This window comes from Prionailurus viverrinus, chromosome A2 (assembly GCF_022837055.1).
Source record: "Prionailurus viverrinus isolate Anna chromosome A2, UM_Priviv_1.0, whole genome shotgun sequence".
Lineage (NCBI taxonomy): Eukaryota > Metazoa > Chordata > Mammalia > Carnivora > Felidae > Prionailurus > Prionailurus viverrinus.
In genome coordinates, this window is record NC_062562.1 from 98,891,797 (window position 1) to 98,909,457 (window position 17,661).

The 17,661-nt window shown below is 42.0% G+C and overlaps 1 protein-coding gene across 2 annotated transcripts in view; it reads right to left on the reverse strand.

Moving 5' to 3' along the window:
* PON3 (paraoxonase 3) overlaps positions 1–13,031 on the reverse strand; it is a 35,357-nt gene extending 22,326 nt beyond the window's left edge. For both annotated transcript variants that reach the window (XM_047848704.1, XM_047848703.1), the window contains exons 1-3: positions 12,896–13,031; positions 11,307–11,377; positions 3,728–3,783 (exon numbers count right to left, since the gene is read on the reverse strand). In XM_047848704.1, the coding sequence (XP_047704660.1) occupies positions 3,728–3,783; positions 11,307–11,377; positions 12,896–12,969 (201 nt within the window). In that variant the 5' untranslated portion in view covers positions 12,970–13,031. The remainder of the gene's footprint in view (positions 1–3,727; positions 3,784–11,306; positions 11,378–12,895) is intronic.
* Positions 13,032–17,661: the final 4,630 nt, after the last annotated feature.

Consider the following 17,661-nt stretch of genomic DNA (forward strand, 5'->3'; position numbering starts at 1 on the left):
CTTGACCCTTCCGCTGCCCTTCATTCCTACCCCCACCCTGGAGGAGTCAATCTTCAGCTGCAAACAACCCACATACATCTTCGAGCTTTCTTTTTTAGAACAGTACTTCTACATCTAAATCTTACCAGAAGCCTGGCTTTCCCGCAGACAACAATGGCACTGCTGAAGCACATCAGAGGGGGTACTATTCCCTTTCATTTGTCTTAGGTCACCTCAGCTGGAGGAGGGATCCGCATGGCCCTCGCCACAAACTTCTCCTTCCAGACCTTGAATCTGTCATCATCAATCAACACCCAGTCTTCTAAGGAAGCCACACCCTTTGCTTACTGCTTCTTTATCAAATTCTTCCCACCCTCCCCCTTGCCCTGGTCCAGCTTTTATATAGGGCTAGTCTGAATTCTATTATATTCTGAATTTATTTCATTACCTTTTGTTTCTCTGAAAAAAAAAAAACACAAAACAAAACATGCCATTCAACATGAATTTTCTCTGACTCCCTCCTTTCTGTCTCCGTAATTCTTCAATTTTATCAATTTTTCTTCCTTTATCCCACAATTCTTAAGGAATGGGTATCCCTCTATCTGTTCTTAAGTTTATTAATTTTGCCACCTGTTTGTCATCAGTGTCTCCTTCATTTGCCTGAAAAATTGTTCATATCTCCTTTCTTGAAACAAATCTTCTAGTTTTACTCTTCCTTCAAACACATATTTATCTTGCTTTCCCCTCATGGTCAAATCTCTTAGAAACATCACTTGATCTTGTTGCCTGCCTTGAGTTGTTCCAACTCTCACCAGTTGGTAGAAATGCCTCTATAAAGGTCATACCAGTGCCCTCCAGAATATTTTCTTTGATAACTCCTCCACTTTTCCTTATTTGTATCTCTATGGCATTTGACACTATGATGTACCCCTTTATTCCTTGTCAAAAAGTCAAGAGTAGGATTTCCAGACTGAAGTTCTGCTTCTCTTTCTGCCCTTTCCCCCTTCTATCCTCATCCATCCTTCTTTCCTTCTTGCTCTATACTTTCTCCTTATACATATTATTCATAAAGTTTCAGATCTTTCTTCTCTACCAATTATTTTCACATCTGCACATTTACCTAGAACATCTCTCTGGAGCTCTAGCTTGCATTTCCAACTGCTTCCTAAGAGTAGTTCAAAATCAAATTGTCAGAACCAAAGTCAACATTCTCCCCTCAAATCCTTCTTCTCATCCATATCTATTATTCTCAGTGAAGAGCTTCACTGTTCTCCCCAATATAAGGTCATGAAATTCCATCTTCAAGCCTACCCTTTCCCCATAGTCAAACCGCCACCAAGCCCAGAGGCTTAGGTGGTGGTAACAATGGACCAAAAAAAAAAAAAAAAAAAAAAAAAAGTCAAAGACATCTACTTCTTCCCTTTTCACCTGAGGAAAATTAAGCCCAGAGAAGTGAATTCACTGAGTCACTCACATCATTAATTGTACACACTCTTTCTGACACACCATAAAGAAAGGTTTGACAGCAGGCAACATTGCTCAGGGAGGAAGCTCAAGGAAGAACATCAAGCATCTGGGTAGCTTAGGGACACAAAAGGGCACTGCCAGTTCAAAGACTGAATGTTCTAGAAATGGAAATGATTTAATAAGTAAATAAGGGTGGGCCATTGTAAAAAAACAAAACAAAACTTGATCTAGATTAAGTGTCATGATGATTGAAACACCTCCAATAAGTGGCTTCGTATGCACCCTGTTTTCTGTTTGAGGCAGTTGGGTAGGAATTTGTAGCAAGTGAATGCAAGCCATTCTTGCAATGTCATTCACCACTGAAAATAGTGAAAATCACCTGGAGGGGCAGGCATTTTATTTTTTCCAACAGGCAACATGTGTATGTGAGTTGAGTTGGCATTGAAATTCCATACTGCCCTCATTCTCCAGCACAAGCATTCAGTAAATATTCAAGTACCCCATGCATGTCAGGTAGCATATTAGGTGCTGAGCATGGCAACAGATGCACAAAGTCCTGGCCACGAGGAGCTTGAAATCTGGAGCGACAGCACCAATGACCACATCAGATATAGTGTGGTATGTAAGAGACTAAGCACAAAGAATGTGAGAGAGCATAGAAGAGGCACGTTGCCCAGAAAGAGTGTTAGGGAAGACTTTCCTGCAGAATTAAAGTGCCACCATAGTGAGGCCTGACAGAGAACTAGGAGCTGGCCCATAATGTGTGAAGAAAGCAGGTAAAGAGAAGCATTCCAATGCCAAGTCCCAAGGTAAGAAAGCAAAGAGCTTGCTTGGCACCTCTCTGTAGACTAAAAATATCTATTGCACAGAATTTCTCTCTAAATCAGCAGCTTCCAAATATGCTCTATGATAGCAAGAATGGGCAACAGGAAAAAACAAGAATAGGGACTTGAAGTTCAGAAGGGTTGAAAATGAGTAAAAAATATCATCCTTAGCCTATGAGTCATTCATTAGTTTACAAAAAAAGAGCTCTGTTACTTAAAGCTCCATGTTAACATTTCTCAAGGAATTATTTGTGATGAAAATCTCTAGATTCTCCACTGAAATAGTTCAGTACTTTTAGTTACAGTGAAAATAGAAGGTACACAGTTGGAACTACAAATATTATTTCGTAAAAGCAAAGAAGAAATCTTCCAGTTGTAGAATAATCATTCTTTAAAGTCTATTTGGCATAACATTAACAATCTACATTGACAATAGAAAATTTAAGTCAACAAATAGAAAGCTTTTCTAGACAAGCTTTGTTTTATCTTTGGCTTTGGATGAAAACTAAAGAAATAAAATCACTCCCACCCACCCACCCACCCCAACAATATCACCCCAACAGCAATTTAAAATCCAAATGAGACCCTGACTATATGAGGCATACTTAAGAAGTTAGAAATTAAGGCCTTTAAGTCTTACTGTGTGTGTCCCTTTTTAGCCAAAAAGATACAGATTTTAAAATTCATATTATATGGTAGTATTGTACTGGTCAAAATGGAATATTAGGGCACGTAATTCCAGCAATCAGCATTCACATTGAAAATATAGTCCGTTTATTTTTTCAAAATCTTAGGTCTCATTCCAAATTGCAACGGTTCAGTAAATACATGGCAATTTTCAACATCTTCATAGCATATACCTTTTAGTTTGTTGTATTTAATTTATTTATCATTCTTCACATAGCTTCTTGATCATCCCAAACCTGTGAAGGTAGTACTGGAAATAAAACACAGGATCTTCTCTACTTATCTTTGAAAGAGTTGGAAGGAACGACAGGGACCTCAAGATCCAAAACGCTCAGGCTTTTGAATTGACACATGTTAACACATACTTTGCAAACATTTACTGAGCTCCAAACACAGGTAGGTGTAGCAAGAGGATCACTAGTTAGTGAGAAGATGACTACCAGAAGCTGAGGTCCAGCAAAATACGGCGAAGATGGACAAATCTGGAGACCAATCTAGGACTGGAATGGAAATCAGTATACATTTATTGAGCCCCTATTGAATATGTAACTGCCCATAATGAACTGCCCACATGGGGCAAGCAAGCCAGGGCCCTCCTGTGGTATAATGATTAGCCTACTGGAATCCTGTTTTGGCTTTTTTAGTTGACCGATTTAGCCACAGTTGGGATGAGTGTGTAGGGGTCCATCTGGAAGCTCTAGTCGGCAACATTAATGTACTGTCTGTATAGCTATTGACATGAGTACGTGAGGGGCATGGAAAATACTTACACTGGAGATAAAAGCCAGCCCATTAGGAAGTATATCAATATCTTCAGAGCCATTTTCTGTAAAAGAAGTGGAGGATCACAAAGATGCATGAATGAAGGCTTAGAAACAAAATCTCCCAAGCAAAACTTTAAACTTCTGTTGGAAACTATGTTTAACTTTTTCAACTATTTACTTGGGAAACTACATTAACTTCCAGGAATCCCATAGGCATGCTACTCTACAGTAAAACCTGAGTCAGATTCCCTAAATACTAAATTCTTTTTTTAGAACTCAATTTTCAGGAGGAAAAAGCAAATAACTATAAAACAAATTCATATCCTAGATTTGTTCTTTGAATAACAACTTCTAGGATATGCCCTGAGAGATTCAGTTTTGTTCCCCATAGAAGACTGATCTCACAAACAGAGTGATAACATTGCAAAGTCCTCATTGCGAAGGTCTCTCAAAGGCCTCTCAGCCAAATATTTCTCTCTTCCAACTTGTTGAGGCCTAAAAATATATCATCATCCAATCATATTGGGAAATTATTGAGTAATTGTTATCTGGAATAAAGCAATAGGTCTTAGGAAAGACTAACAAATATAGACAAATTTGAAAAAATGTAGTCAACTCTCTTTCTCATTGAGAGCTGGTCCCAAGCATTTTTCTATGGAAAAAAGCATATAACAAGTGAGTTATGACCATGAATAGAATGAAAAGAGGGCTCACATGGCTCCTAATAGAGAGATAGACCCACATCGGAGGTGCTCCCAAGCAAGCAGGACTGAGAGTAAAGGCAATGGTTATCTATTGTGGCAAACGGTATTTTATAAATATGGTGGGACCAATATGCATCATAGCCACATGCCTTTCTTAAAATGTGATGTTCGTATTTTTCCATCAGGAGGTAAGGTTTGAATTCTCTCCCCTTGACAAATAAATGAGAGGGAAGTGATGCCACATGACCTACAAGGTAAAGTCATAACCGCAAATGCTCCTGGTTCTCTTTCTCTTTCTCCTCTCTTCTCTCTTCTCTTCCCATCCCTTCCCTTCTCTTTCCTCCTCTCTCTGTCTCATCTCTGTCTCTGTCTCTGTCAACACGCACCTTGGGGACCCTGAACTTAAATGTAAGAAGTTTGGAGGAAGAGAGCACACAGACACGACACAAGGTAGAGAAGATACTAGAGAAGTGTCAGATAACTTCATTTCCCAGCCTCTGAGTCACTCTAGCTGATGCAAGTAGAACAGCGAGGAACTGTATCCACTGAGCCTGCTAAAATTGCAAATTCATGAGCAAAATAATTGTCATTTAAGTCAGTCACTCAGTTTTAAGGTGGTTTGTTACACAGCTATAGTAATTGGAACATGTGGAGAAATGGTTACATGGGATAATGGGTTGCTAGTGTGTCAAAAGGCAATTGAGCAAAAGGGGAGGGGGGAAAAGAAAAGTGGGACAAAGCCAAATAAAATGCAAATTTGAATCAACAGAATAATGAGCAATGGGCACTGAAAACTAGAGAACAGAGGAAGATTTAATTATATATTCATTTACTGAAACTAATCCCCAACTAGTAACCTGAAAATTAAATTAATCGGAGCTTTCCATTTTCCAAACAGTCCCGTTAATCAAGATTTATGTATCAATGGTATCTTGATGGCCTGGAAGATTTAATGCTGTTTCCACATGGAATAATACAGACACTGGGAGAATCCAGCAAATTGAATAAAGCAATTAAAAAAATCACATTGCATACAGGTTGGTTAATTTTTGAACCAGCTTTTTTTTTCTCTGAAAACCCCTTTTCGGTTTCCTTTTGCCTTATTCTCCTTCTCAACTCTGCTATGAATGTGGATATTCTCCAGGCTGTACCTGCCCTTGGCTGTTTCTCATGGCAGAGTAGTCATTCTACCTGTGCAGTCGACTCCAGTTCCATGGCTTCAGCTTCTACCCAGGCGTCCTTGACTCTCTAATCTCTGTATCAAGCCCAAACCTTTCCAACAATTTCCAGACCTCTACATTCACCTGTATAGTGGACATTCCTACCTGGCTTTTTCACGTCTCATATTTAATGTGTCCCACACTGATCTGGACATTTCCCCTTTGAATCGGCTACATTTTCTATATTTTGATTTCGGTGGATGGCACTTCCATCCCCCAAGTACACAAATTAGGAAACTTGGAGCTATCTTTGATGCTTTCTTTTCCTTACTCCCCAAATCCAACCGATCACCATCATTTGAGCTCTAGAAATCCCCCCTGAATTTCCCTAATAGCCTTCTAACAGGTCGGTTTTGCTTCCCTACTGCCATTCTCTGCACTGCTGACAGTCATCACCTTAAATTGCAAAGCTGATCTTGTTACTGTCCTGCTTAAAACCCTGCAGAGGTCTCCTAGGGTTGGCAACATAAGTCTTAAACCTCTTGGCCTGGATTCCAAATTCTCCACATGTTGGCTCCAGTCGCAGTTCTTATGGCTCCCACTCCCACTCCCACTGGCTATACCAGCTGTGCTGCGGTTCTTCTGTTAGTAGTTCCTGAAATGTGTCAGACTCATTCACCTGCATGCCTGAGCACATGCTGCTGCTGCCCCTTCTTGGCAACCCACATCTTTCTCACACCACTTCACTTCCCCTGGGCTGAGTATCATGGGCTCTAAAGAAGAGCATGGGGGCCACCTCTTCAGCCTTTCCAACCTCTCTCAGTTCCAGCACCCATTTTATGTGCTAATATGGTCACCGGTGACTACCTACACCATGATATTTTTTTCACTCCTGGGCTGCAGCCTTCTGCTGACTTGTTGATTTCCTACTAGATAATAAGCTTCCTGGGAATAAGGACCAGTTTTCATTCACTACTCTAGCTTTGTACCCAACATAATACCTGCCTTTTCACTATAAAAATTCTCAATGAAAACTGGTTGACTGACAAAATAAGATAAACCATGTTAGTTTCTTGAACTTTGTCTTGTCTTTGGGTTAAACTGTTGACAGGTGAGTGTTAATCTCTAAGTACAAGACATCCTGAATTGTGTGTTCTTTGGTTTGGTTCTTTTATCTTCCAAATGCCATTTCACATATCTCCTATGACAGCACTAATCTCCCTCAATAATTCAGCTACAATAGGAGTGGGTATTTTCTGAAGGTGTTGTATTTGTCTTTATTTACTTAATCTGGAGCACAGGGATGCTGGTGCTCTCCACTCAGATGTGAAGAAGAATTACCAGCTGATTGCACAGTATTCACACCCCTCCTCGTCTACTTCCCCCACCTACACTCCACCTGCCTGACAACACAGTGTATCTCAGCAACAGTGACACCTGGGGGAGTAAGAGGCCCCAGGACACCCTCCCCCGAGTCTTCCCTACATACTCGTTAGCCTATGCACAGCTACCATTAAAACTCCACTGATAAGTCTAAAATCAGTCTTATGAAGAAGTGTCTACTGCTTTTTAACCTGTCCATCCTCTACTTGGCATGACTTTGTTTCTTTGGCCTTTGTTCATTTTCTACAGGCACATTGAGAAAGTGTCACACACAAAACACTGTGACCAAATAATATTATTACTGTTTCACATCTAGGAAAGAAGATCTGACAGGCAACTATAAAAACAAAAGGAACCTACAATGGAGTAGAGACATATGTTGGAGATATGGGAAGCTGCTGGAGAGGAACAGGGGCTGAGAGGAAGATAGAAAGACACCAAATTCAATGACTGTCTACTTGATAATCCTGCCAAAGGTGGAGCCCCAGTAAAGCTACTTGAATTTCAAATGCGGCTTTGATTAGATGCCAAGGGCAGCCAAATCACTTCCTGGTTAAAACAATCCTTGACCTTCAAAGACTTGGAAAAAAGATAAACCTAATACAGAAGGAGCTATGGGATATGATTTCTACAAGTTAGAAATATTTCTCTTTTCAACTTTTCTTCATAGAAAGAATACTGGGAAGGGGGGGGGGGGAAGGAAAGTTTCTTCCATCAGTAAAATTAACCACAAAAGCCTAGATCTTGAAGAAAATGTAAGTCAGAATTTTCCTCCAGCTCTGTTACTGCCCACCAAGCCCTGCCTAAAATCCTTTAGTGGTTTTCCGTTGCTTCATAAAGCTTTTCACTCGTCAAATAGTTGGGTCCTGTGAGGGTCGTCTCACTAGCTATTTTTTATTTAAATATCCAGCCTGCATTGTTTTGGTCAGCTTTATTTATTAATATTTCACCTTTCTGCATCTCAGATTTTGTTTTCTGCTGCCATCCTACTTTCTGACACTTCTGTAACCAAATGTGTTGTCAGTAGATAAGAGAGGCAGTGTCACACAACAAAGACTACAAGGCATAGAAGAAAACCACCCTGGCTCATAATCTAGGCCTGTCACCCGCTGGTTCCAGACCACTGGGCAAGTAACTTCATGCTTCTGTGTGTCAATTTCCTAATCTGCAAGGACAGAAGGAGCACCCACCTTACAGGTCGGTTGTGAGGATGAGGTAAGTGTTTGTAAAGGACTCAGCAGAATGTTTCTAGACACCAGGCCTTTAATAAGGCAGCGGTATTATTTTTAGATATGTATCAACACTGTCCTATTGACAAACTTGTGTAGTTCTCCAAAGTATAAAATGGAAATATGCCAATAGACATAAGAAGTCCCTTTTGTTTTCTTCTGCTCCCAGCCAGTTTCCAACCATTTAAGCCATTCTTTTCAAAATATTTGGATAATCAGAACATTGATCTATGTCTTACAATATTAACCCTAGTTTTAGCTTCGCAAATCTGTTTGAATTATGTATCTGAAAGTCACACTAGACTTCAGAAATCATCTACTTTAATTACCCCTCTACATTATTTGGCCGGCTCATATCTTTTGAGAGATAGATGTGAAATAAATATGAATATTACTCCACAAAACAGTAAACAAATGAGTGAATGTTACATTTCCTATTTTTTTAAAAAATCCAATGAAATCTTACCCTGAATCCACATTCCACTAAACTGAAGGGAAATTCAGTCTCAGTCACTACTGGGTCTTCTGCCAGGGTTGTGCAAATAGTGTAGGTGGCCAGTTTTTAAAAAGCAGAATGTTTGGGGAAGTCCATCTGGCCTTTAATCTACACTAGTCATCGCCAAATTACTCACTGCCAAGCCTGTGCATTTCATGTCATTTACGTAGTTCTGCCACTGCCAGGTCCTGGAAGGGCACGTGATCTTTGCTCAGGCTGGGACACCCAGTGCAAAGAATCCAGCCTCCCTTGAGGATATTTTGTCCCTATTCCTTTGGGCTTCTGACACCACTCCCAGAATGCCATCAGGCAGTGGGGAAAGGATCCCTGTTATTTAAAAAAATCCACATATTCTTATCCTTTGTCCATCAGAACCTTCTGAAGGAACTCAGATTTTTGAGAACAAAAGTCAGGAAGGAATTTGTTTTCAGTTCCTTCTGTTTTCTAGGGGGCAACACAAACCCCTGCCTCTCCCTCCCCCTCCTTTCCCTCCCTCCCTCTCTCTCTCTCTCTCCATATATATATGAAAGAAGGATTCTGACAGGCAACTATGAAAACAAAAGGAACCTACAATGGAGTAGAGACATATGTTGGAGATATGGGAAGCTGCTGGAGGGGAAAAGGGACAGAGAGGAAGATAGAAAGACACCAAATTCAATGGCTATCTCCCTCTCTCTCTCCCTCTCTCACTCTCTCATATATATATGATATATGTTATATGATATATATATATATGAGAGAGAGAGAGAGAGAGGAAGAGAGTCAAAATATATCATATATAAAGAAATATATGTATCAAGAAAAATAAAATACAGACTCATATCAAAATAAACTATGCTGTCATCCTGTCACATACTGATAAATAAGTCACAGTCCTTGACCCTAGGGAGTTTACAGTCTGCTAGTGAGAGAAAGAGAGAACACTGCTAGCCATAAAATAAGCCTGTGGTAGGTGTCAGAAGTGAATGAGAGTTTCAGAGTGCTGGGGAGTTCAGAGGTAGGAGAGGAATTTGCAGCCTGTCTCAGCAAGCAAAGATGAAGAAATCAGAAGATTTCATGAGCAACCGTGAGAAAGTGAAGAAGTGTATTCCCTGAACAGTGAACAGAATCTACCTGGCATTGTTTTTCTAGTAGCAGTGTCAGGGAGAATGGGACACTTGGAGCCCAAATAAGCAGACAAGTACTAATGAGCAGAACGTCGTAGTAAAGAGCAGTAATGAGTAGTAACGAGCAGCTGAGTAGGTAAGATCAGCCCCGTGTGGGACCACAGAGGAGGTGGAGCCCAAGGAGTCTCACATGGAACAATGAGGGACAAGGAGAAAACAAAGGCTGCTATATATGCAACTGAGTCCCTTTGAGGAGGGGGTTACCATACACAGAAGTCTAAAGAAGGGCTAGTTGTGGCCGAGGGTAGGAGGGAGGAAATGACAAAAATAGAAAGTAGTTTCAGACTGGAAAAGAAGGCCTGCAGTTTGAGAGGTCAGGGAGCCCCCTATGGGGTTTTCATTAAGTTTTTTATTTTTATTTTTTATTTATTTTTTTTCAACATTTATTTATTTTTGGGACAGAGAGAGACAGAGCATGAACGGGCGAGGGGCAGAGAGAGAGGGAGACACAGAGTCGGAAACAGGCTCCAGGCTCTGAGCCATCAGCCCAGAGCCCGACGCGGGGCTCGAACTCACAGACCGCGAGATCGTGACCTGGCTGAAGTCAGACGCCCAACCGACTGCGCCACCCAGGCGCCCCTTCATTAAGTTTTTTAAAGCTGCCTGAGTAGGCTGTGAGGTTCTGGAGGGTGAGGGTTAGGTCATGTTTCTCTTGGTGCTTGCAGATGATTTTTTTTTCCTTCAAGTTTTTATTTAAATTCCAGTTTGTTAACATACAGTGCAATGTTGGTTTCAGAAGTAGATTTCAGTGATTCATCAGTTACGTACAACACCCAGCGCTCATCACAAGTGCCCTCTTGAATACCCATCACCCTCTAGCCTATGCCCCACCCACCTCCCTCCATCAAACCTCACTTGGTTCTCTATAGTTAAGCGTCTCTCAAGGTTTGTTTCCCTCTCTCTTTCCCCCCTCACATATGTTCATCGCTTTTGCTTCTTAAATTCCACATATGAGTGAAATCGTATGCTATTTGTGTTTCTCTGACTTATTTCCTTAGCATAATACACTCTAGCTCCATCCACATCGCTGCAATGGCAAGATTTCATTCTTTTTGATGACTGAGTAATATTCCATGGTACTCGCAGATATATTTTGAAACCAGGAATATCACCAAGGAGACAGAAGAAGAAAGAAAAGAAGTAAGGTAGGTACCAGAAAAAGAGAGAGGGGAGTGAAATGTCCCAGAAGGGACAGGAGGAACATTTAGTAAGGGACAGGACAGCCTTGAAATGGTGGAGAGATGTCAGAAAGGAAAGCAAGACTGAGAAAAAGCCACAGATTTTGACATTTAGGAGGGCCCTTGGAGACCTGGTGTGAGGTGGCTCGGGTAAAGTGGATGGGGCAGAGGCCCCGGGAGGAGAACCTAAGGAGTAGCAGGGAATTAAATTATTTGGCAGCCTCCGTCAGGTGGTTAGTGACCAAGAAATTGTACTGTCACATACATACCAAGTCCCTCAATAAGGTGGCAGTTTGGGAGGTCTACTGGCTCCACTGCTCGAGATGCATTCATTCTTTGTCTATAGAAGATAAAAACACTGGAGGTCAATGTACACCATCCAAAATCAACGTTGAAACATGGTCTCTGATCCCCTTCTTGTTCATTAACTTTGTTTCTCATCATTTATGGATGATGTAACAAGTAAGTAGGCACCTCCTTTTATTTACATTTATTTACATAATGTGGACGTTATGTGGGTAATGTGCCTACATCAGCTAACCTCACCCACTTACTGCTGAAAGACTAAAATGCCATTACACATGGACTACACACTGTGCTGCCCCATAAATGATACTATATGGGTAACTGAACAGTATTATTACTTTAAATGTACAGAATAGTATTATTTAATTGGCTAAAGTATTGCCTATTATAAATCTGCACTTTGGCTCCCCTTAATCTCCTATAGTCTTGTCTTTTGACTCCCCACAAAAATGCTTTCCCAAAACTCAAGTGTCTCCTAATAGCGAAACCCTGTAGCTTTTGCTTTAACTACATTATTTAAAAAAGAAATATGCCGACCTATTTTGCAAGTTTATAAAGTCATCAAACTAACCACAATGTAAACAATTGGCCCAATTATTTTTCACTGTAGTGTTCCTGTTTTCACAGTGAACCATTCTTCTAAATACCAGGGATAATTTGAAATTTTTATTAGATTGTACTCAAGGAGATTCCACACTTAAGCTTATCTTACTGTCACTTGTTTTAAAATGCACCTTAGATCTACCTTATAATTGTTATTTTTTATGATTCTCTCACTCGGGTGCACTGGGAACAAATGTAACAATAAACACTCTCAAGCTGAACTAGAACGTATTAACAAAAGGCATCAGGCTTCTCAACAGATTCTAATGTGAATCTCTGAGATCAGCCTCTGCTTAAAGAAATAAATAAAAACAACCCAAAGACAAGTGAAGACAAGCAGAGGCCTAAGACACACTCAGAAATGCTTATCATACCTAATATTTCTTTCTAGCCCAGTATACTGACTTTTCTTGAGATATTTCTGGCTATCACTACTACATCTTCCACTTCAAAAGGTCCTAATACTTGCAAAATGCCAGTTACCACCTGCGGGTTGCAGCTCATTTCCCTGCTGTCTGGCTAGTTTTTCATCTAGGATGAGTTCTGTATCCCAGTACTCATCAATGTTTAGCTGGTCTTGGGCAATGCCTGGGCCATAAACATCCAGCTGGTAGCCCAGTCCCCTCCAGGTCCAGCACTTCCAACTGAGTTCGTTTTTCTCAGGAGCAGAACGCTAAGGGCAACCTGGAAGAGGGGGTGGGGTGGGGGACATGACTTTCAGAAAATAAATGAGGGGTGTTTCTGTGCTACCATTTTAGGAAAGGCAAACAGCTCACTCTCCACATCAGTGCTTCTCAAGGGATAGTTCGCTGGGTGAAACAGGAGTGAAGTTCCAAATATGCTCATTCCTACTTGCTAGGAAGGCGGCACAAGACGGCATGGGACAGCCCTTAAAACTTGGAAGAAGAGAGGAAGAACCAAGGACACCCCCATCAAGATGCCAACTCACCTAAACGCCACTAATCTCTCCCCTATTAGGGCCAGGACGGCCCCAAGCAGGGTCAGCACCACCAGCTTCCCCATGATCTCCGGGACCCCGTGGTGACAAGCCGGCGCTGTGCACTCCCGGAGGGCAGGTCGGCAGGTTCCAGGCCCCGCCCCCTGGCTGGTGCCCGCCCCGCCCGCCTCAAGTGCGCTGCCTGCGCGTGGCGGAGGTCCAGGTCTGGGTCTCGCAGCCCCGCCACGCCCTGCCGCCCTGGCTTCACGGTCGTCTCCAAGGGCCAGGTCCAAGGAGACCTTTGCTCGCGGGGATTCCCTCTTGTCTTCAAGGCTGCACGTGCAGGAGAGAGTCTGGGGTGCAGCTTCGGCAAGAACACACCCTTCGGCGGGACGATAGAGGGAGTTTGCTGCTAAAAGCAGCGGAATTCTCCCTCAGCAGCTCGAACGGAATGAAGGGTCGGGGCAAGGCGGGGAACTGAGTTCACAGCCGAAAGTTCGCGTTTCGGGAAGTCAAGATGAGCTGGAGAATTGATCCCGAGACACTGGACGGAGCGATACGCGAAGATATCGAAGCGATGAACTTTAACTCACCCTTCTCCAGGGTTTGGGGCACCGGGCCTTATTTCCTGGCCTTTGTGCCCTGTCTCAGAATGCTGAATATGGTGGGTGCGCAGTTCCGTTTGTGACTGGGTGGATTTGTGACTGTCGGTATCCCCATCATTGATGGGATAAAGAACATCAGAAGTGAAGGAAAATAAATAAATCGGTAACAAGAAGATGCCCAAAGTGGAGAAGGGAAAAAGAGTTTCTTTGGGAAGTTAGCCTTTCAAAAGACTCCTTGATTCTTCTTTCTGCTGGGTCTTGAGCTCCTGCCACGAGAGGAATGAATTTTCCCCTCTTGTAATGAAGATTAGGTTGGAAGGAGAGGGGCTGGCTGGAGCTGGGGAAGACTTTCGTAGGCGTTAAGACAGAGCAAAAAGTGCCTCTTTGAGCGTAATCTGTTTTTATTTACCAAGAGAAAGAAATAATGGCTCTAGGGGCGCCTGCGTGGCTCAGTCGGTTGCGCTTCCGAATTCGGCTCAGGTCATGATCTCACGGTTCGTGAGTTCGAGCCCCGCGTCGGGCTCTGGGCTGACAGCTGGGAGCCTGGACCCTGCTTCAGATTCTGTGTCTCCCTTTCTCTCTGCTATTCCCTGCTCTCTCGCGCTCTCTCTCAAAAATAAACATTAAAAAAATTAAAAGAAAGAAAGAAAGAAAGAAAGAAAGAAAGGCTCTATTGAGTTCAACTGAGAACAAGATTTACCAGAACTGGAGATGTTAAGAAAAGAAAAGTTGGTCCCTGATCTATGGGACACATGATTACAGCATGAATACATAATTATGGTATGAATAACAATGCTACCACTTATGCTGCACCGACTATGTGCCTTGCATTGAACTTAGTACTTTACCTTTGTTAACTATTTTAATTCTCTGGACAACCTCTGAAGCTGTTAACATTATCCCAGTGTAATAGGTGAGAAAACTACAACACAGAGTGGCTGTGTAACTTGCCCTAGGTCACACAGCTGGTGAGCGGCAGTCAGGCAGTTGGCTGCAGAGCCTGTGCCCATCACAGTGCTGCTTCTATCAAAGCTGTGGAAGAAGGGCTATCCTGAAGGAGTGCTGTAACGTCTAGAGTTGTATGAATAAGATAATTATTTTTAAGATGATTAATTTTAAGAGTCCAAGCTGAGGAAAAATTTAATGGTGTTTTCATAAGGATTTAGGAGGTGAGAGAGACAGAAAGGAATGCTCCCCAAGTTGAGGGGTCAATGCGTGTGACACAAGAATGCATGCAAGTCTTGGGGCTCAAGCTGCCTGGGTTTGCATCCGTGATTGCATAAGGTGCCCCACTAACTGTTTTATGCTGCAGATTTCCTCTTCTATAGAAGAGTATCTGCTTCCTAGATGGCTTAAAGTCAAAGGTCCTGATGAGTGCAAAGTGCTCAACACCACACTTGGTACATTGTAAGAAGTCAATAAACACTAACCATCAATTAACTCTGAACCTCCACCTGGGAGTGTAGGCTCATTGTGGGGTAGACCCCCATCCCATTGATCACTGGGTCTTCCAGTGCCAGCCTCACAATGGTGTACTTAACAGATACTCTATAAAACTGATTAGAAGGATGGGTGCAAGACTTGGACTTGGCAGAAGGAAAAACTGGGAACATAAAAAGAAATAGAGTGGATGATGAAATAGTAATAATTGTCCTATGTGCTAAGCATTTTTGCATGCTATATCACATTATCTCTTATCATCCTCATTTTACAAATAAGGAAAGAGATACCTAGAGAGGCTGAGTAATAACTTGCTTAAGGTAAAATAACTGAGAAGGGTCAGAGATTCCATTTGGACTCGAGTCCAGTGACTCTAGAGTACATGTTCCTTATCACTGTGCTTGCTGCCTCCCAGCATAGCATGAAGACAGGGAGAAGGAAAGAGGCATATTCTTGAGCACTTTATTGCAGGTCCTGTGTCATCTATAATTTGGTTTCAAATTCTTCACTTTAGGCAGAGGTAGGGGTGTGTGGCTGTCTTAGTCCATTTGGACGGCTATAACAAGAAAAGCATGAGTGAAATGGCTTATATAAACAGCAGGCATTTATTTCACATAGTTCTGGAGACTTGGAAGTCCCAAACCAAGGCACAAGCAAATTCATTGTCAGGTGAGAGCCCACTTCCCAGACTGTGGTCGTTTTTCTGTGTCCTAAAATGGAGTGGGTAAGGGAGCTCTGTGGGACCTCTTTTATAAGGGCTCTAGTCCCATTCATGAGGGCTGCACCCTCATAGCCTAATCACCTCCCAAGGGCCCCACTTCCTAATACTATATCCTTGGCAGTTAGGATTTCAACATTGGAAGTTTGGGGAGACACAAATGTTAAGACCATAGCACTGACTCTAGAACATTATTGCGTGCCCTATTGACAAGGAAGATACTGCTTTTTGATCCGAGGTTTGTTGAATCCTCCTTTTGAAACTTTGTCTCAGACTAAACCTTTCTGTCACATGCTTGTTGAAATACAGAGGACAGAGCTGGATCTTTAATGAATTTACAGAACAACAGATGATAGGACAATTGTTGTGCCTTGTTAGTAATAGACATTTGTGTGTGACAGATTTGGGTTTGAGCCTTGAGTTTACGGGACCGTACTACATGACATTGGGTGAGATTGACTGTATGACCAGAAGTACGAGTTAGTCAGGCAAAAGATGGGGTGGTGAGGCCCATAGAAAGACGGCATGGTATTTGCAAAGTACTGGGGAATTAGAACTGGAATGAGGTAAGTCCAGTAAGGATAGAGCAGTGGTTCTGAAAGTGATAAGAATTACTTGGAGGGCTTGTTAAAACACAGATTGTTAAGCTCCAGCCCCAGAGTTTGTGATTTGTTAGATTTGGGGTAGTAGAACTTGTATTTCTTTTTTTTTTTTTTTTTTTTTTTTTTGAAACTTTTAATTCTTAGCCTTCCCAGAGTTTAGAGCTTATTTTTTTTTTCAACGTTTATTTATTTTTGGGACAGAGAGTGACAGAGCATGAACGGGGGAGGGGCAGAGAGACAGGGAGACACAGAATCGGAAACAGGCTCCAGGCTCCGAGCCATCAGCCCAGAGCCCGACGCGGGGCTCAAACTCACGGACTGCGAGATCGTGACCTGGCTGAAGTCGGACGCTTAACCGACTGCGCCACCCAGGCGCCCCTAGAACTTGTATTTCTAACGTGCTTGCATATAATATTGATGCTACTGGTCTGGAGACCACACTTTGAGGACCATTGGGCTAGAGCAAAAGGGACTATGAGGAAGATGGTAAGAATTGAATCCAGAGAGGTTGGCAGAGCCTTGCAGGCCAAGTTAGGAAACTCAAATTAGATCCTAGAGGGTAGTGGGAAGCCACTGGAGTGACATGACCCAGTAGGTGTTTTAGAAACATCACTCTGCAATAAGAATGGATTAAGGAGGGGTAAGGGGCTTACCCCTCTTGGAGGCAGGCAGAGCACCTGGTGGCCTTGGAGAAGTAATTGGAGAAGCAGTGGGGATGAATTAGTTCCTAATGTCCTGAGAATTGTATGGATTTGAGAAATATTTGGGAAGGGGGGCTGATAGTATTGGCAACTGGTTGGCTGTGCGCAGAGGGATGGTGAGGAACAGGGACAAGTTAAGGAAAGTGCCTAGGCATGGAAAATCTAGTGGAGAGGGTTATCCATTTTGGATACGGGGACCAGAGTGCAGGAGCAATATTGATAGAAAAACACAGAGTCCATTGAAAGCTACAATTTCCATTATGATATCATAGGAAAAATCTTTTGAGTTTTCTTCAATGTAGAGCAAAAAAAGTCATGTTTATCATGATCATCGCCCTCAGGCTCTGGATTGTCCAATTTACTGTTTATTGTTAAAATACATTTGTTTATTATTACATTAGCTTTTTCTGAAGAAAAATCTGAATCATGTCTCCTCCAACTTAGTACCACAAGTGATGGAACAATTGGGTTCCATGAGCTTGAGAACTTGTGTACTGCTTTCTGCTCTAATGAGAAACATCATTTTCTTGTGCTTCCAAACCCTATCAAGAATTGCATAACTGATAAGTTACAGTTACGAACTGGAAAAATATTTCCATCCTTTATACATGAAGAACTCCTAGGACTTCATTTTTTAAAAAAATCAACATCCTAAAAGAAAAAAAAGTTCACAGAAAAATACAAATCTCTTTAAATATTTGAAAATGTGCTT